Consider the following 20,862-nt stretch of genomic DNA (forward strand, 5'->3'; position numbering starts at 1 on the left):
CAGCACCATCACCCTGATCCGCTGCACCGAGCCCGGGGTCCGCGCCCCGCCGCGGGTGGAAGCTCCGCCGGCAGCCTCAAGCGCAGCGCACGCCGCGCGCCCGGCAGAGCTCAGCCCGCCCGTCCCGGGGCGGGGCCGCCGCCCGCTCCAGCCAATGGGAGCGCGCGGCCCCGCGACAACGTGCAGCGGGCGGCGGAATGTAAACACGGCCCCGCCGCGCGCGCCCTGCAGCGCCCCGCCCCGCTCCGCTCCCGCCGCGGCCTGAAGGCGGGCCGGCTCGTCCCGGCCGCGCGCGGGTGACAGCGCCTTTCTCCCTGCGGCACCAGCCTCCTGACCCACCCGCACCCCGCTGCTGTGGGACCCGACACCCCGCATCACGGCGGGGCTGTCAGCCCGCTGCCCGTCACACATCACCACACAAGGACGGCCTTCGCCCAGCTGTGCCCCATGCAGGCACCCGGCTCTGCTGCGAGAGGCCCTGGCCTTTGTGTCCAAAACTTTCCCTCTCTCCCTCCATCTTTGCAGCCTGTTTAACCACAGAGAAGTTCGTCTCAGCAGCCAACAGGCCTCTCCCAAGCACAGCCTCCATGGTCCCCCACGGACAGCCCTGTCCCCTGCCCAGCAGCTCCCTACTCCTGTCAGCCAGGCCCATCACCATCCCTCAGGGGCTCACCGAGCCACAGGAACACTCATCCTGCCATCTCCTTCTCTATCCAGAGACGGTGCTGAAGCTCACAATGACTGCGAGGCACAACTCTCAGTTACCAATAACATCACTCAAAGGTTGTGTGGAGTTTCTTAATAAACATTAAAATATATATATATAAAAATAAATCCACATTACCTCAAAGGCAAACAGACCATGTACTTAGCACTGCTTTGAGCACACGCTTTTCTCTAGAACACCCATGTCAGGCACAGGTCCTCACCTCAGCACCCAGCCCCTGCAGCCATTCTGCTGATGACAAGCTGGTGCTTTCCCTCTCCTCTCTGGCAGCACAGAGCACGCGTGCTGCAAAATAGCATGAAGAGAAGCTGCAGCTGCCTTCAAGTAAATCCACATCAGCTTTTTTTCACTTCTGCTTTTTCTTTCCCAAGTGTAAATGCTATTAAAGAGTAAACATGGGTTTTACCTCCAAATATGTGTTCTGATAATTAAGCATGATAATCCGGTTTTGGTGCTCACCTTGTCATTTTAACGTGCAAAAGAAAAGGCAGCACAGCCCACCAAAGACAGACGTTACAGTAGGGTGGCTAACTGCAGTTTAACAGGTCACAAGTTTTGGGCAGCAAGGGCCATCTCTCAACTGCGGGTGCTTACAGCACCTGATGGTCCAGGGACAATTCCTGCAAACTTAAGTAAAACAGCACGCACAACAGATAGGCAAGATGGGCAATTGCAGCCACCTGGTCATGTCTGCACTGCATAATGCCCATTCCAGTTCTTATCATGAAGGAAATCTGTTAGCTGTGGCTCAAAATGCGTGTAGAGAAATCCCACAAACCACTGTCACCCACTGGCACTTCGAAAGAATCCTTGTGAACTCTATACTGCACCAGCTCATTTCAAGAGATCTAGCTCATGTCATAATCCTGAATGCCTGAAGTAGACATGCAGGTAGCTCTGTTAGTTCATCTGCATTGAAGTCCACCAGGAAGATACATCCTGCTGCCTGGAAGTGCATCTCCCACTCCACTGACTGCAGGGAGTGGGCAAACTTGACCTAAATCTAACTTCAGGCCTTCAGGCCCAGTTGCTAAAGTTGAAACCCTACCATGGCCAACTTGTTAAAAAGAACTGCAGCTTCACCAAGGGGCTAGCAAGGGTGAAGAGACAAAGTATCCTTTCCCCTAAAAACCCTCCAGCCTTCACAGATGTTAAGTTCTGGTTTGGTGGCACCAGCACAGCGTTTTTGGTGCGTGAGGAATAAATTTTATGGCACGCTGTGAGAATACTGCAAAGCGAATACTAGCTAAAAATTGAATGGGTCAGGTCTGCCATAATTAGGTCTCAGCACAAAGACTGTATGTATCCTGCTCATTTCACCACACCTTTTGATGTGAGCTGCTGCAGGTCGTGTGCCACCATATTTGTGGTTTTGCCTCAGCAGCGGGAAATGCACCAGGTCCCATGGGCATTCTCCTGCCAGCAGCTTCTCACATAAATTTTCAGCAGTACAGAAAAAAACCCAGAAGCCAATGTGTAACAAAATCCTGCTGCAGACAATGCAATTATGATTTTAATGCAAGCAAATGTGCTGACCTTTTGATGTGGCAGTAACACAGAAGTGACTTAGTCCACACTGGGACACTTCCAAGTGAGCTAACACACAGTACATCCCCTTTCATTATGTGGCTGCCTTCTTACGGGGATGAGTGTAAAAGGGAGAAGATTTAAGCTTCTAAAAATACACTACAACTGCTAAGCAGTATTTGTGCTAGGATCTGACAAGTCCTTTTAGATTAGTCTAGTGGCTTTCTTTTCTCTCTTTTATTCCCCCCCCCCCCCCCAATTATCACTTCTAGGTATGCTCCAGAGAAGGTGTGAACCCCATTGGAAAGCTGGGAATGACAGGGCCTTCCTTACAAGTTTATACAGCTAAGGTTGCTTTTCATGGTTATCCTTTTACGGATCTTTTTGAAAGACCCCAGGATTTGTCAGAATCTACCTCTGAATCTGTGAGGGTTGTCCAGTTACCGAGTGTGCTTAATATTGCCCTTCTCCCAGAGCTTTTGAATCCGTCTGGTTATTCCCAAAGAGAGGATCAGTATTCCATTATAAACATTTGCACATGGCTCTGCTGTGTTCCAGGCACACAATAACATGGGATACTGCCCTCTCTATTCCTACCTTGTTGCAGTAAATATTTCACTATGGTCATTCACCTGTGCTGCTAGGCTTTGTCCTTTTGAGCCACAACCACACTGTCAAAGCTATTCTATAACTTAGTTAAGGGAAAGGCCTGCTCCAGGACTCTTGTGTGGATGAACCCATTGTTTTTAAGCTTATTTATTGCAGAATGGCTCCAGCTACATATCCCAAGACAAGTACCAGAATTAAACTTGGCTAGGGATGTGAAGGATAACAGGAAGGGATTCTATAGGTACATAGCGAATAAAAGAGAGACTAGGGACAATGCAGGCCCCCTTCGGAAGCTATCGGGAGAACTGGCTACCCTGGAGTTGGAGAAGGCTGAGGTTCTTAATGACTTCTTTGCCTCGGTCTTCACTGGCAAAGTCTCTGACTGCACCACTCTAGTCTTGGAAGGCGAACGCAGGGACTGTGAGAATGAAGACCCTAGGCCCACTGTAGGAGAGGATCTGGTTAGAGACCATCTTAAAAACCTGAACGTACACAAGTCCATGGGACCTGATGAAACCCATCCATGGGTCCTGAAGGAGCTGGCGAATGAAGTTGCTAAGCCACTGGCCATCATATCTGAAAAATCATGGGAGTCAGGTTAAGTTCCTGACAACTGGAAAAAGGGAAATATAACCCCCATTTTCAAGAAGGGGAAAATGGATGACCCGGGGAATTACAGACCAGTCAGTCTCACCTCTGTGCCTGGCAAACTCTTGTAGCAGATTCTCCTGGAAGGCATGCTAAGGCACATGAAAAACAAGGAGGTGGTTGGTGACAGCCAGCATGGCTTCACTGAGGGGAAATCCTGCCTGACCAATTTGGTGGCCTTCTATGATGGGGCTACGAAACTGATGGACAGGGGCAGAGCAGTTGATGTCATCTACCTGGACTTGTGCAAAGCGTTCGACACTGTCCCACACGACATCCTTGTCTCTGAATTGGAGAGACATCAATTTGATGGGTGGACCACTCGGTGGATAAAGAACTGGCAGGATGGCTGCACGCAAAGAGTTGTGGTCAATGGCTCAACGTCCGGCTGGAGACCGGTAACGCGTGGTGTCCCTCAGGGATCTGTGTTGGGACCAGTCTTGTTCAACATCTTTGTTGGTGACATGGACAGTGGGATTGAGTGCGCCCTCAGCAAGTTTGCCGATGACACCAAGCTGTGTGGTTCGGTTGATACGCAGGAGGGAAGGAATTTCATCCAGAGGGACCTTTCTTAATCATGATCTTTTTTAATCACCTTGCAAAAACTGACACCTGCTGGCCTTTACCTACGTACCCCAAAAGCCTGAGGCCTCCCTGCTCTTTCTCATGTCTTTTTCCCTCTACTGATTCTCCGCAGAGCCCTATATCAGGGAATCTGTGATTCTTTCAGCACCCAGGCTGATTTTTAGGCATAATTACATTTCTTATTAAATTACCTGACTCGGTCATCTTGCTTGGACACAATAATGTGTGCAATTCAGGAGAAAGTACAGACTTATGGCACAGCCCATGCCTGCAAACTGAGATGTGAAGTCTGCTCCTGGCCACTGGCCTAGTTTTGTTAGTCTTATCTGGTTTTTCTTTTTTGGCTATTATTCTTTTTCGTTAGCTTGCCTGTGAAATTACAATATATTTATCTGCCTTGTTAAGGTATTTGAGTGTTCCACCTATCAATCTGTCCACAAAACTTTGTTAAAGTCAAGAGACTTTAACTTCTGAAGTGTTAGTTAACAGCAGTAGCGCCAGGATAGTATTTTCATGAAGAAAAACCCTGGCTAGGAAACAAGTTTTGTACATGTTCTGTTAAGCCTCAGTTCAGTCCCATTTATTCTAACACTGATCTATCATGACCACATTATGGGAACAACGGTGCTGCAGCAGCACTAGCCTGTTCTTTTGATGAGTCATATCTACGTGTGTCAAAAGCTTGAATGCTGCTTGTAAGCATCACTCAGTAATGGAGGTGACAACATCTTGTGGTTATAAACAGGCACCAAAAGAAGTCAGTGAGACAAAGAAAGCAGGTACTGAATGACTCGATGAGGAAACAGTGCCTCCATCAGTGCTAAGTATCAGAGAGAACAGTAATTAGTATGCTAGCTTCATCAGAGATGTACAAGGATTTATATAAACAGGAAAACTAGAATGTAAAGTGAGAACTTTAATCAATATGTTTACATAGATATGACCCTTTGCATGAACATTTTCACTTTGGCACAAGGAAGTTTAAGAAACACTAGTTCATGATGTTTTGGAGAGTGTCCAACCTAAATTTAAAAAGCTGTGTTAAGTCTGATCTAAGCACCCCCAAGAGGAACACTATCAGCACAGCTAATGTTAGGTTATCTGTATGGGTATGATCATACAGGCAAATGTTCTCCTGAAGAATGCTGTACAGCTCTTGGCATAGACATGCTGCTTTGATAAATGTACAGGTCACACAATCTGCATTTGAAAGGGAAAGGTTGTACTCAGTGCTTGCTCTGGGAAGATGGATGCTTTGTTGCACAAATTCCTTTTCATCGCTGTCAGTTAAATAGACCATTTTGTCGCTCAGTTTGTTCCATGGGTGAGAATCAAGTCAGAGACTACTTGCAACAGCTCAGCCCATACAAGTCCATGGGGCCCAGCAGCCTGCATCCAATGTGCTGAGAGAGCTGGGTGATGTCCTTGCAAGGTCACCCTCTATTATCTTTGAAAAGCTACAGAGAACAAGGGACCCTGATAACTGGAGGGAAAAGAAATCACATAGTTCCAGAAAAAGCCAAAAGAACAACCAGAAGGCCACTGAGCCTATTTCTTACATGGAAGTGAAATTCCCGATATTTCAGCTTGCACCCGTTGCCTTTTGTCCTTTCACTGGGCAGCACTATAGGAAGAGTCTGGCTCTGTCTTCTTTACTACCCTTGTCAGGTGTTTATACACTTTGACAAGATCCAGCCCCCATTCCTGAGCCTTTTCTTCTCCAGCCTAAAAACTCACAGCTCCTCGCCTCTCCCCATTATTTCAGTCTTCAGTCCCATTACCATCTCCCTGGCCTCTTGCTGGATAGACTCCAGTATTTCCACATCTCTCTCATACTGGGGAGCTCAGCAGTGGACACAGCATCCACATGTCTCAGCAGCGCAGAGCAGAGGGGAAGGATTACCTTCCCTCCACGTGCTGGCAACACTGTCTGATGCAGCCCAGGAAGCTTTTAGTTTTCGAGGCCACAAGGGTGCACTGATGGCTCATGGTAAACTTGGTGTCCTCCAGGACCCCCAAGGCCTTTTCCGCCAAGGCACTTTCCAGCCAGTTTGCCTGGTGCCTGGGGTTATTTTTCCCTCCAGGTGCAAGACTCTGTATTTCCTCTCGCTGAACTCCATGCAGTTCCTGTCAGCCCATTTCTGCAGTCTGTCAAAGTCCTCCTGAATGGCAGCACAGCCCTTTGGTATATAAAGAACTTCTACTACCTCCTGCAAGCTTGCTGATTGTGCACTCTGCACCATGACGCAGGTCATTAATGAAGGTTTTTAGCAGTGCAAGATCCAATATTGATAGGGTACACCAGAAGCAACTGGCCTTCAGCTGGGCTTCGTGCCACTGATCACAACCCTTTGAACACAGCAGTTCAGCCAGTTCTCAATGCACCTGTACACCATCTACTTACATGGTCTATAACTCATCAGTTTGGGGGACGCTATGGGGGACACTTAAAAGCCTTGCTTAAGTCAAGACAAACAACATCCACTGCTCTCCCCTCAACCACTGAGCCAGTCGTCTAATTGTAGAAGGCTATCATGCATGTTTTCCCCTGCATAAATCCATTCTGGCTACTCCTCGTCACCTTCTTGTTCACCCTTGGAAATGGTTTCCAGAACTATTTGCTCCATCACCTTCCCAGAGACCAAGGTGAGGTCAACTGTCTTTTAGTTCCCCCTCTTCTTCTTGTCCTTTGCAGATAGGAAGGGCATTTGCTTTCTTCCACCCCTCAGGAATCCTGCCCATTGCTATAACCTTTAAGATAATTGAGAACAACTTCACAGTAACATCAACCAGCTCCTTCACCAGCCATGAATGTGTCCCATAGATCTGGGTATGCTCCATCTCTAAGCATTTAACTTCATCTTTCTTAACTAAGGGTTCATAGTCCTTGCTCTAGCCTTTCCCGCTGGCCTCCTGGGCCTGCAGTTCCCAAAGGTTGGTCTCACCAGTAGAGACCCAGGCAAACAAGACTGAGTACTTCAGCCTTCTCTCTGTCCCTTTGTCATGAGAACTCCTGCCCCATTTAGCAGCAGGCCCGCATTTCCTCTGATCATCTTTTTGCAGCTGATATGCCTGGGGATTGCCTCTTGTCCTCCATACCCCCTGCCAGGCTCAGCTACAGGCAGCTTGGAATTGACTGCCCTAAACACATCCCTGAACATTTGCATAGGATGCTTATGTTCCTCACAGGTTACCAGTCCCTGCCTCCACCTCTTGAACGTTAACGTTTCGTGGTGGTGCACGGCCAGAGGATGACAGACAATGAGTATGAGTTGAAACAAGAGAAGTTCAGTCTAGTTAAGCAAGAAGCTTCCCCTTAGCCCTTGCACACTTGAAGTGGCAATGTGTTTTTATCTGTTCACCTGTGGCACTTCTGCATGTGGATCAGGAAACACAGCAGCTGGCAGAAGTGTGGAACACTACTTAAACATCATTGCTTGATCAGCAATGCACACTGATTCTTTGAGAACTTCTGTGCTACAGGCAAAGTGTTCTCTAGCTTGTAGCTGTATAGTCAATACTTGTATACTCAGTATACTCAGCACTTGTACCTACCACACCTGAACAAGGTGCTCAGGCCTTTCGGTTCTGACTGACACGCAACATAAAAGAAAAGACTGACAATTTTTAATAGGCCATTTTTTATTGAGTTAAGATCATGTTTCCCACAATGTGCAGAACGCGCTATGAAAACAAAATACAGAAGATCACTTTAGTAAATACACACTGGTTAAGCAATGCTACTTTTTGGCAAAGTGCTGTATCTTCTTGTTTTTCAGCTTGTGTTATAACTATTAAAAATAAGAGCTAGACATTCTTCCATATCAAAAGGACTGCTACAAATAGAGAAGTGGCTCTGGAGAGAAGCTGCCATATATGCATAGACTGATGTACAGTATTAATCCTAACTGAAATGTCCCTTTTGAATCTTCAAGTTTGCTGTGTAGAAGGCACAGTTTAAAATGCAAATCTGTCTATTGACCAATACATATGAAAATACAGTTTCAGCAAGATTCATGAATATCAATCAGTTTAAGACAGTGCAAGGCCTCCACTTTTTACAAGAACACACACTTTAATACAAGTCAAAAAACCATAAGAAGCCACACAGCTTGTTATTAAAACAGAAAACCAAAACAAATCTATTTGCCCAGTAGCTCCAGGCACAAAACAGGGCTAGACCAACATAAATACGTAAACCACATTAACAAAAAGCCATTGATGCAGTACTATCTCACACAATAATATGGTGTCTAATATTACAAATTGAGAAGCACAGCTTTGTGCAACAAAATAGTTTATATCCTGAAAGATATAGGTTTTCATCACCAGAAAGTCATCTAGCAATGTAGTATAAAAAGATCAGTATCTCCCAATTCTAGGAGCAGTCTAAAGTTGCATTTACTTGCCTACTGAGAAGAACAGTCCAAGGCTCTCACTGTAATGCCTGGGAGCCTTATACTCTCAACTGCCATCTCCCTGTCAAGAGTTAAAGGATTACTTAACTCCTTCTAACACAGGGAGGTGGACACTCCATCTTCCTTCATTTCACTTTAAGAAAATTAAAGCTGAAGGAAAGTAGTTACTTTTATACAAAGAAAAAAAAAAAAATACAGGAAAGAGAGGAATTTTCCTGAGCTAGGAAGCTGGCAGTGAGAAGGAAGTTTAAACTGGGCAAAAAGCTGGAGTGATAAAAGCAGACAATCTGAGGCAAGTAAGAGTATTCGTGAACAGGTGAGAGACTGGTGAAACTACAGCTATTTGCAAACCAGAGTGTTTGGACCACAAAAGAACTGCTGTATAGACACAGGCACATACTGCTGAAAACACTAACAAAAATCCCTATTTTGGAAACTTATGATGTGACCAATTCTGTTTTCTTTCACTGTGTGTGTGAATTTAAAGTATCTTAGAAAAAAAATAAAATAAAGGAGACTAGTGTATCCAGGAAAGCACCTATTGCTTTTACACACTTAACTATCTGTTAGCATCCCCTTGCAACAATCTTAACTAACCTCAGTGAAGCAGCACATCTGCAGTGAAACAGAGGTTATGAGTGCTATTTCCTGTATACTAAGCACGTTCCACAACAATTCCAGCTGCAGAATGTGCAACAGTACCGTTACATCAAGGCCAATCCAAGTTGTTGGGGTTTGGCTTCAATGAATTACAAGCATTTGGCTGAATTTAAAATACTTCATAGGTCTAGAATAATTCACATTAACGATCTAATTTTAAGGACTCCTCACATGACTCCTTATACTAACTTCTGTATAAGGACTACTGGAAGACATTGCTGAATGTAATGTTAACACTTTAATGCCCTAGGCACTAAACACAAGTTAAAACCAGTAAGTCACCAGTAAGTACTGACAGAAAGGGGGATAAACCTACTGATATTTCCTCTCTTTTTTCAATGCAGATTTCTGCTTCCTCACCTACATAGGCATTTAGTCTACTTCCCAGATTGATTTATCAGGGCTCGGCATGCCACATGGCTGCTGTTAACAAAGAGTGTGTATTAAACAGGTGAACTTTGTGTTCTGGGTTTTTCAAGCGCCTGCCAACTTCCAAAACATGTTGTACAGTGTTCTTAAGAAAATTACTTGTTAGTTTTGAATGGCTTTTCTTTCCTGTTGCCCATGGAATTGCTATCCAGTTCTTCTGCCCCAATGGGCTAAGGGAATAACACTGCCTATCTATCTCCATTTTTATACACCCTGTTATCTCTGTGTTTAGCTCTGTAAGACTGTTTTTCAGCATCCTCTTATCCCTGCCACACATTGCCCTTCATTTCCAGTCACAATTAACTTGGACTTCATTTTTAGAGAGAGAAAGGGAGAAAATTTGAACTAGTAAGACCTTCCTTCTAGCTGCTTTTGAGCTACTCTAAATATGAGACAATTTAACAGCAATAAGCAGCTCAGAAATAGCTATCCATCAGCCTGACTTCTTTAAAGAGCAGTCAGCTACTGATGGGATTAAAAGAAGTTGGTACACCATCCTTTTCCTCTAAGTAGACTAGAGATTAAATGAAATGGGATAGGTGAAATACATCTTTTAAAGACAGGAAGTATAAGAGAAAGGGAATAAGAAGCCAAACTGCACCAAGTAAAACCCAGTTCAGCTCTGTGTTGTGCATCTGCACTTAACCCATAGGCCCACTTTTCCTTCCACTCCCCTGTGAGGTACTACATCTGTAACACCAGTGCCATATCCTACTGCAACAATATTAGGGGGGGACATTTAACCCTTTCTGATACCCATATCAAGTACCCAACACACCTACACAGACTCCACTAACACAAGTAGGTACTAGGCAATTTACATTAAACGTCCTTCTTGTAACAGTTCAGCATAGCTGCCCACTGGCAGCTATAGTATGCCTTTGTTAGAAAGTAATCATATATGCTGAATACAGACAGATACACAAGCTGTCAAGTTCTGGTCATTAAAGAATACACCTAACCTCCAATTTTCTAACTCCACTTTGATTAACGTAAAATGTAACTGATTTCCATCTCAGTTAAGTGTCTTTAAAAGACCAACTAAGAACCCGTCTACACATCATAGTTTATAAAACAGCACACAAACTACCTTAGTGATAGGCTTCCAAGACGTTGACATATAACATCAATGTTCAGGACTTGCTGCAAGATGTTTGGAAGTTTAGGTATCATTTCAAAAGAATGCAACTCTAGTTACAATTGTGTTTGAGGGATTGACGATCAGCTTTGGGTTGACCACACTTACCTATGCATGGAAACAAGAGTAACCTAAAAAACAATTAGACCATAGATTAAAACCACAAGAGCCATCAGTAATTGAACTGACGCTGGCAAGGCTGGTGAACAAACAGTCCGTTGTGCTTGATTTGCCGAGAGTGGCAATCCCTGGTGAGGTTTTGGCGACGGAGACCATTTCTGTTGAGATAATGTCTTTCATTATGTTCTTTTATCCAGTGCCTAGGACGAAAGCTCTTGGTTTTTTCCAGAAAAGTTGGATGAGTAGCAAGAGCTGTGATGTAGCAGTGAACACGCTGCCCCGCTTCATTTCGGGCTTCCAGTCTAGAAATGTAACAAGCAGGTATCAGCCATTACTGAGGAGCATTGGAAAGACATGCAAACCATACAGGGCAGAACAGGGACATCAACATCCAGCATTTCAAAGGGGCACTCTTATTCTACCTGACAGAGATTTGGGCTGAGGCAAGGTCAAGCCAGGAAAGCCACACTGGTAAGCAACGTGTAGTGCTGCTAACTCACTTTTCGTGTGAGGGCACCACAATAGCCTTTGGACTTCTGGTGTCTCATACCACTGAACCCTTCCTTCCCCACCCCACCTCCCTAAGCCCAGAATGCAGCATAGATCAGAAATGTAAGGCAATGTGTGTCACACTGCTCCAGCTTTAGAAGACTTAGAGTTGCTCACTAGGCGAAGTTTAACAAAAGTCATCTTGAACATATGTGGTTCAGCCTGAAAACAGAAGCACACCAATAAAAGTGTGTTTGGATTGCCAGCCACACAAAAAAATCCAAACAATGTTTGTGCAGAGGAATGGGAAAGATAGACCAGTTGTGACACACAGAGGAAATAACTCAGAAGGATGGCTCCTCAACCAGCCCTTCAGATTTCATGAGCAGAAAGTCAGCAGTTTTGGCAAACCCTTCCTCCATCATGCACTAGTGAAAAACAAACCAGCAGCCTATGCAAGCAGGGACTGACATACTGAGAAAGGACTTCCCTACTTGACAGAACAATCACTGGTGTTTCCTGAAACTTCCCAAGAAAAGCTAAAGATAGCCTGGCAGTTTTAAAAAGCAAAGCAAATCTGAAGTCTGAGCTCCACACTGGTGTGAGACCAGTAGCACCAGAGTTGCTTGCCTTCTTCTCTCTCCCCACCCAGGACACAGTGACTAGCTGTCAACTCAGTGGTGCCCAGAAAAGATGCCTACAAGACCAGGAGCTTGCTAAGGCATGAGCAAGAGGTCTCTTGGGAAGTTTGCTTGTCAGCTCTAGCATGACTACTCTAGAGTTTCTTTTGGAAGAGCTTAACTTTCAATTATCATATGGTATCTCTGGTCTGCCAGGCCCATGGTACACCCTTATAGCCTTGCTCTTGAGTGGCTGCAGGTGCCTGGCAGAGAAGTGAGCTCTTCTGCTTCCCCAGCTCCTACACTGGAGCTAAATACTCTTTGTCAGCTCTTCTATTCTATGATTCTACAATTTTAAACACCCAAATCCACTTGCTTTTGGCTCCTTAGGTAACTTGACATTAACTTAAGCCTACAGACTCCAGAAGAGCCATGTGTGACATGCTGGTTTCCTTCTGTTCGTTCACTGGATATCGTCCTAAACCTAACACTTGGAATATGAAGCAGGAAGTGAGCAAATAACACAGCACAAATCAATTCACAATGCCTTGTCAGTACTTTCTGTGCAGATTACACCAGTTTAACTTTCATCAGTGCTGGAAGTACAACTCCAAGTGAAGCCTTTCTGGGGAGAGCTTCAAGAGCTAGGAAACCACACCAAACGTATTAGGATGAGAAAGATAGAACAGATGTGACACACAGGAAATCATCCTTTATTTCCTAAGCATGCCCTTGCTGCATGTTATTAACTACCAAAGAGCATCAGCTGCTAATACAAAGTGGTGTTGTTTGTCATGGAAAAATATGACTAAACTGAAGAACACGGGGGAGTTTATAAAACATGCTTTTTCTTTGAAAGGAATTTAAAAGGAAAAAATAGATTTCCTCCTTTTGTGGAGGAAAAACTGGTTTAAAATTGCTGGTTGAAGATATTTAAACTTTTTGCGCTCTTATCAAATGCCCTCCCAGCACCAGTTTGCAAAGCAACACTCTTCTACTTGTCATCTTCAAGTGGAACTGGGATAGCAGAGGTGGTTTGAATTAGCTAAAAGGCCACATGCTCTTCCAAAACACGGCATTTTGCTATCTTAGTGGTTGCCTTTGGTAGCCTGGCACTAGTGAGCCCTGAGAAAATAGGCCTAATGAGCCTGTTACTGTACTACTCCATCAATACTATCAAAATATAAGTTTAGAGGAGCTGTACCTAAAGCCAGACTGCTGCTACATACATTCACTGCTGCACACCCAACATCTATTTTGCTAGAAAGGATACAGGTCCTGCTAGTTGCACTATAGAGCCAGACCTCGCAAGACAAAGGCTTCAGACCCCATCCCAATTAATATTTAATTACTTTTTTCTGCACTTAGCATTTTGGCTTGTTAAAGCAGATGTAGTTAGGCTTGATCAAGTAACATCATTTGGCACAAAGGTTAGTCCTAAAACCAGTATTGTTTTGGCAGACAAGGCTCTAGAGGAAGCAGCGTTGCTAGCAGCCTGATCAAACAAAAAGCACTGTCCCAAAACAGTAGTACTTACTGTGCCAGTGTGCCTTAAGCAGCTTTTCTTGGCCCTACAATGTTAAATGGCCAACCATTAAACCACTAGAGACTTCAAAACAGCTTTTGAAACTTACTGCATTATCAGTGTAATTGATGTTCCCAGTTTCTGTAGTCTACCTCAGCTTTAGACTTAAGTCTCGTCCCAGTTCTGCCCCCCAAAATAATGCATACAAAAGCCTAGATCCTCTGATGAAGCAACAGCACAGACTTCAGTGTGAAGAAACTTATCACACACCAGTTAAGTTCATCACACCTTTAGCTTCCCCACATGTTAAAGCAGGTTGACTGTACTGTATAATGTAAGACAGCATCTTCTCCAAAAAGATTTATACCATTATCCCCAGATCAAGTCACTGAGAAGTCAGTATTCAACTATTCACTGCAAACTACTGTCTTTCACCAGGGTAAGCCTCACAGCTTACAGTGCATTTGCAGATTCCTTCAGACCCTCCTTTTAAACGGTGCTTTGTACTCATAACTTCTCCAGTTTAAGTTAAGCTTGACCCTTGATGCCTAACACCACAAACTGCCATCCCCAAATAACTATACAAATCCCCATTTTAAAGTGAATGGTATCAGCACTATACTTCAATACTATACATCAGCATGTCATCTCAAAGTCACCTGTTTCTTTGAAGTACAAACTTCAAATACAGCAAGGAGCTGATCAGAAAAGTCAATGGGCATCTGCCTACAGTGGCTCTAGCACTACACTCATTTTCTCCTGCAGAACAAAGCTTAGTATACTACAATTTATTTTTTAATTGTTTCTAAGGGTAAGCATCAGATGGGACAAAAAGTCAGTCTTTGTTATTAACCACAAAATCATAAAATGCCCAATTATTTCCAAATCAATGAACACATGGCCAAGTGTGGAGTCATAAAGTAAAGAAACACTCTATTTGTATATATCTATGTATGCTGTACTTGTATAGCTGCATATCCTGGACAGTTGACAGCAGAGAAGCAGTGCATGGCAAACATGCCTCTGCAATAATTCCCCATGGCCAGACTTTTAGGACCCAAATAAGCACAACTTCTTACCTCACTAAAAGCAGAAGTTTGCAGCACACATTTCTACCTCAAGGGGAGCAAGTTTTGCAGAGTATTTCAGTTTGCTTTGTTCCACAAGCAACCTGTAGGAAAACTTAATCCTGTCCTAATCTACCACTAGGTTGAAGAACAAAAAAAACCAAAACAACCCAACCCAAACCAGACTCCCCTGTCAGGATAATTAAAGTAATATTTTCCATCTCAGGAGGGACTGTTGTGTAAAGTTCTGAAAAACACACATAGCCAGGAAGAGGGCAAGGTGCTTCCAAATCCATGTGATGAGTTTTAACTGCCACCAGTTTCAACAGGACCAAAGTATATTCTGCCAGGGAATAACCAGGCTCCCTAAATATTCCTTGCAGTGTCAAAACAGCAAACGCAACCAAATCCTGACACGGTCATCTTGTGTAACATTTTTCTAAGCAGGCAGGCAGCCCTGACCCTCCTACCCACCTTGTGTAGCATTCATGCTTTATTCACCTGCTTGGAAATAAGCTGGAAAATTCAGTATTAAGTGTCTAAGCTGATCAAGTAGAAACCAGATATTTTCAGCAACAGAGCTCCCTGCAAGTGAAGTTGGACATACCTGGGACTACCTGGGCTGTGAAACTCCTCATCTCCACACCCAGCCTCATTAAGGCTATGACAGGTATTGTGGACAGCATACACAGACATGCTGGGATGCTCGATGAGGAGGTTCTCCATTGGACTGGTTTCCACTTTGATAGTGGTCAATCCACCTGCAGTAAAACATGGGGGAGGGGTAATAAACCAGCTCTCTTCCATGGGGCACGACTCAAACTGGATGAAGCAAGACTCGCTGGCCTCTGGAAAGTGTTCCAAGGGAGACGGTAAACAAGAGAAGGCAGGTGAGCCATCTGCATCGGATGCTTCAGCGACATCCACTTCCTCCGTGGAGCAGTTAGTGCAAGTGTCTGCCATTAGTCAGTGCAGAGGAACCCATGGAGGTTGTTGACCGCAGGAGGTTGATAACAACATGGTTGCACAAGGTCAGCAATGGGATACAGAAAAAACAGAGAAACAGAAACAAACCCCTATTAGCACATACATAAGTTTTTGTATTTTTAGAAGCCAGGGGAGGGGCAAAGGTTGCTCCCTGATAAGCCATGCCAGACATGCAACACAACTGTTATCAGCAAAGCAATACAATTGCATAATAAGTCAAATATATTTTACCTGTACAAGTGGCTCTGCTGAAACCTGTGTCATGCTTATAAACCTGACATAATTTCTCATCAGTTTACATAACATGTTGTAGTACATTTGGTTGGAGGACACCCTACACTAATCCACACTCATTTTATGCAGGTAAAGTTTCTCCCAAGCTACTGGTGTCTTTATAAGGAAGTAAAACAAGTAATAGCCAGAGCAGAACAAAGGCAGAGCTTACATTTGCCAGACATCTTACCTATAAAGTCAACCAGAATCCACTCGTCATCTTCTTTCTCACTGAACTCTGGCTCTTGGCTGGACAAGCTATCAATCTCTCCCATGAGCATGTTATTTAACCTCTGGAACATTACTAAGGCAGGAACAAGACTTTGGCTGGTAGGTCTCTATATCCAAGGTTCAAGGCACAGCTCACACTGTACTAGCAGAGTGGCATAGACTTGAGATTAAAGTGCATAGATGCTTTATCAGCTTAGGTACAGGACATGCAGAGGCATGTCTGGTAAACAGCTTATGTGAAACCTGCAAAAAAAACAATGACAAGGGTCTTAATGACAAAGCAATAGGTAACATCCCTAGGGAATAAACTAAAAACCCTCTTGTTAGTGCAGCCTGAGGTACCAGTAAGCATTTTTGCCTAAGAGGAAGGCAGCCTCACTGGCATTCACCATTCCCTCCCCAGATTGATACAGGAAAAGCCTAGGTCTGTCCTTGGAGCTGAGCACCTTCCTCTTGATTCTCCTCCCTGAGCAAAGGTCTGCTTAGGTTTCAGTTCCCACCTTCTGTTATGGGAGGAGAGGACTATATGCTATATGCTCACTGCATAGGTGCTACCTCAGCTCCCTGCCTGTCTTCCTCACGGTCAGAGGGATGTGAAGGGCACCTGCTTTCTGCTCTAGACAACGCATCTCCTCCATTGACATGGCCCCACACCTTGTCCAGGGACTCCTGTGAGGGCTCCCAGAGGTGCCCAAGGCAGTGTTTCTTCTCTCCCATCTCACACAGTTCAGGGATACTGCCTACAAGTTAACACAGTAGGAAGGCATGTCCCACCTTCGTTGAGTAGTGTACTGTTCAAAGTACATCACGTGGTTACCAGTGCGATCATTTTCACTGCAAGTGCCCAACTAGTCATGTGTGGTAAGCCTAAATAAGAGGCAAAAGTAACTCGTATACTTAATTATCTACATGTAATTAGTCACCGTAAGCCTGAACTCCACATTTGGCAGTTAAGATCAAAAATCCCATCAGTACAAGAAGCTGAATATTCAAGCATGCAGATCTGCATGCTTACAGCCTTTGAATATTTATGCATGAGCCAATAAATAGAAGCCATTAAAGCAGCTGAAAAAGTAAGCACTGTACATGAAAAATATTCACCGATCTAACTACAATTCCATTATAGCAATATTTGAATTATCACAGCATGTCAGAATTATTACACATTAAATACCTGCTTAATAATTAAATAGGGAAGAAGATACACATGCAAGAGGGCATGAATGTCTGCATTCAGAAAAGGAGTAAGACACACTACACTAGACAAACCCAGCTAAAATATAACTCATAAAGAATATTAAAGGCCAGTACACCCTGCTTCATCCTATAATTCTCAGGCTACACCAAAGGATCATTTTGACCTCCTACATCACATTACCCCAGTTCACCAGACCCCATTACCTACTTGTTCAATGCAAAGACAAGCACCTGCTCCACACATTACTGCTCTGTAGACATTTACAAGCTACCTCCTCACTCAAACAGCACAAAAGGATAGGGGTAGCATTTAGAGTAGTCTTCAGAAGCAATGTGAAAAGGTACAGTGTAACTGAGGAAGTTACGCACTCTAGTTCTTCAACAGGATAATACAAGACTAGGAACAACTGGCTCAGATGCAGTAGAGATTAAAGGCTGCCTTTTCAGGACCACACTTGAACGTGAGCCATCTGGGATCTCTAAGACAGCCACAAGAAAGATCAGAAGTATAAAGAAAAATGATAAAGTTTAAAAAACGGGCTCAAAAAAGAGAAGGAAAAAATTGACAATAGTCAATTATGTGAAGAAAGAGGCAAACATTTATTCCCTTCTTCTACATTCACAGCAAGCAGAAGTGGCTTTTAGCTGCACTGAAGTTCAATTTTCAGTGGTTACTAGCAGGAAATGCTTTTAACCATTAAGGTTGCTAAGCCCTGGGTGGGTTACCCAAGGAAACACCAAATGCCCACAGTGCTCCCAAGCATCTTCTTGAGAAGGCTTGAGAGCCTCAGTTACAGTCAGAACTTGCCATGGATAAGGATACGGACTCTTAAGTGGAAGCTTAAAGCCTACAGCTTTCCAGTTACCTTCCACATCTATCCGCATCTCTCTTTTGGCACTATGCCTAGGAACAAAAAAGTTCAGTTTTTCCTTAGGCTGACTATCAAGCCATGGCATAACTGCTGACCAGTGCTGGCAATACCTCTTTCTTAGGTCAAGGCTGGAAATCACCTTCAGGCAGAAGCTGCTTTTTTGTTCTGTGCATAGAATGGAACAAGACAAGAGCTCACACTCCTATATTAAGGCTCCACAGGCATCATAGCAACATGAAATAATTAACCTCTAACAAGTGAGAGACCGCTGTTCCTGTTCCACAATTCCCTATAGTGGAATTGTTCCTGGGAACATAAGCTAAACAAACCACAGCTTGACCCATAAATGTCTTTCTGTAGATCACAAGCAGTTTGTCCAATCTCCTCCTTCCCCCACTCCAAGGAGAATCCATAAACCCCATCTGAATAATTTAGAAACTGGTTGATGTTCCCACATCCTTTTGGACAAGTGCCCTTAGCAGTGCCACACTTGCATGCTATTGCACAAGCGAGACGAGGGCCAAGCAGGAACGCTGTTATCAAGGGGAGGCAAACGAGGCAGAGGCCCAAAGAGAGGTACGCAGGCTGTTAGACAGGAACGATCAGCTGCAAGAGAAGATGGGACCAGAAACAGCTGACTCAGCCACAGTCGGGATGAAAAGGCTGTTAGAGGTAACCCATCCAATGCACGTCAATATAACGTTGCACTAAAAAAAAATCACTCAAAACCACTTTTTTCTTTCTGCCCCAGCAGAGGAGATGGGGCGCATGCCAAGGAAAAAAAGAAACGAAAATAAGACACTCCCTAAGGCCTCCGCTGCAGTTCCTGGCTGCCGGACCGCCCGGTGCCTTCCCCGCAGCCGGTTCATACCGCCAGGAGGCTCCCACAAGCCGCTTTCGGCGGAGTCAACGGGTCACCCATCCGAGCTCCAGAGCCCAGCCCCGCCGCTGGGCGGGGGACGTGATTACCGGCTAGGAAAACGGGGAAACGCTCCCGGCCTCGGAGCTACCCAAGGAGAGACAAGCCAGGATGGAAGCCGCGCAGACGGGAACCCCACCGCTGATGCTGCTTTCCACCGCCTCCCCCGGGCGCTCAGACCACAGAACACCACTACATCCCATTGTGATGAGCCGGGACACCGGCACCATGCCCAACCTTAGCCCCGATCCCGCAAAGCCAAAGCCAAACCCACCTGCACCACACTGCTCCGGTCTCCTCACCCACGAACACTGCACGACCCGCGGAGCCCTTTGTTGTGAGAGCCGCGGCGCGCAGCTGACGGACCGGCCGCGCTGGCCCCGCCCCTCCGCCAATCGGCGCCGCCGGCGGCTGTCGCTAACGCACGTGACGGGCGGGAAGGCACGCGGAGAGGCGTGGCCCGGGCCGCCCACCCCGCCCCTCACCGCTACCGGCTTGGGAGCACCGGGACTGGAGTAGGTAAACCACTTATTAATGCTGTAGTTAAACATGGAAATTAATTAGTAATTCAATAGGCACCATCTTGACTTATGGAGGGGTTTGAGTAGAGAGGGATCTGCAAAGATCATCCAGTTCCAACGGCCTGCCATGGGCAGGGACACCTTCCACTAGACCAGGTTGCTCCAAGCCCCATCCCACCAGGCCTTGAACATTGCCAGGGATGGGGCAGCCACAGCTTCTCTGGGCACCCTGTGCCAGGGCCTCACCACCCTCATAGTAAAGAGCTTCTTCCTAGCATCTAATGTACATCTGCCCTCTTCCAGTTTAAACCCATTACCCCCTTGTCCTATCCCTACATACCCTTGTAAAAAGTCCCTCTCCAGATTTCTTCTAGGCCCCCTTTAGGCACTGGAAGGTGCTCTAAGGTCTCCTCGGAGTCTTCTCTTCTCCAGGCTGAACAACCCCAACTCTCTCACCCTTCTTCGTAAGTAAAGTGTTGCAGCTCCTCTGATCATCCTTGTGGCCTCCTCTGGACTCACTCCAACAAGTCCATGTCCTTCTTGTGTTCGCTCTCTAGAGCTGGACTCAGGACTGCAGGTCCAGTAGGCTGAAGCCTGTTAGTTGACCTGTAAAGATTCCAAGTCAGACATCTGAAGTCCTAGAAGACTTGTGCATTAGGTCACTTACCCCATCCACTCCCTGTTTTTCTTTAAGGAAAAGACAAGAGGCAATGAACAATGAACATAAATGCAGCACTCTTTGGAGTGATGAGCAGCTAATAAGGAAGGAATTTCCAGGCAGTGAAATTACAGTCCAGAAGAGCTGGTGTAGCCATGCTGCACACCTTCAGTCACTTAATATAACTATGAATACATCACAGTGTTAATATTGTTGCTTCTGACTGCAGCAAATGCTGTTTGGGAAAGTATCTGTGTCCTCTGGAAGATGCTGAAACAAATGGGTGCTGTATAGCCAAACAGCAGTTTACATGCAACACATCTTAACAATTTAGGAATTTTCATGATTTCAGTAGTGCTGAGTAACATGATTTGTAACAGGCAATAACATTTTCTACTAAAATACAAGGTGAACAGCCTGAATGTGTTGTAGCTGTGGGAGTCCAGATAAACTTCTTGACCTTTCATCCTCAGTGTTTAATAACATCTTCTTTTGTACACTTTTTTTTTCCGCTCCCTTCTTGTAAGGACAAAGCTTTTCTATGTAAAACAAAATGGGGAAAGTACATTTCAGGGGAACGCTGCAAAGTGGCTTCCTGTGGTTGGGAACAGGCTGTGTAACTCGGTTGAAAAACTTGCAGTA

At 45.1% G+C, this 20,862-nt stretch overlaps 1 protein-coding gene across 1 annotated transcript; it reads right to left on the reverse strand.

Moving 5' to 3' along the window:
* Positions 1–7,736: 7,736 nt before the first annotated feature.
* Positions 7,737–19,367, reverse strand: TP53INP1 (tumor protein p53 inducible nuclear protein 1). The gene is made up of 4 exons (XM_080611449.1): positions 19,316–19,367; positions 16,013–16,296; positions 15,170–15,518; positions 7,737–11,163 (listed from the first exon to the last, which is right to left on the reverse strand). The coding sequence occupies exons 2-4, from the start codon at positions 16,122–16,124 to the stop codon at positions 10,914–10,916; spliced, it is 711 nt and encodes a 236-aa protein (XP_080467575.1). The 5' UTR covers positions 16,125–16,296; positions 19,316–19,367; the 3' UTR covers positions 7,737–10,913.
* Positions 19,368–20,862: the final 1,495 nt, after the last annotated feature.

The sequence above is a fragment of the Psittacula echo genome (assembly GCF_963264785.1).
Source record: "Psittacula echo genome assembly, chromosome: 2".
Classification (NCBI taxonomy): Eukaryota; Metazoa; Chordata; class Aves; order Psittaciformes; family Psittacidae; genus Psittacula; species Psittacula echo.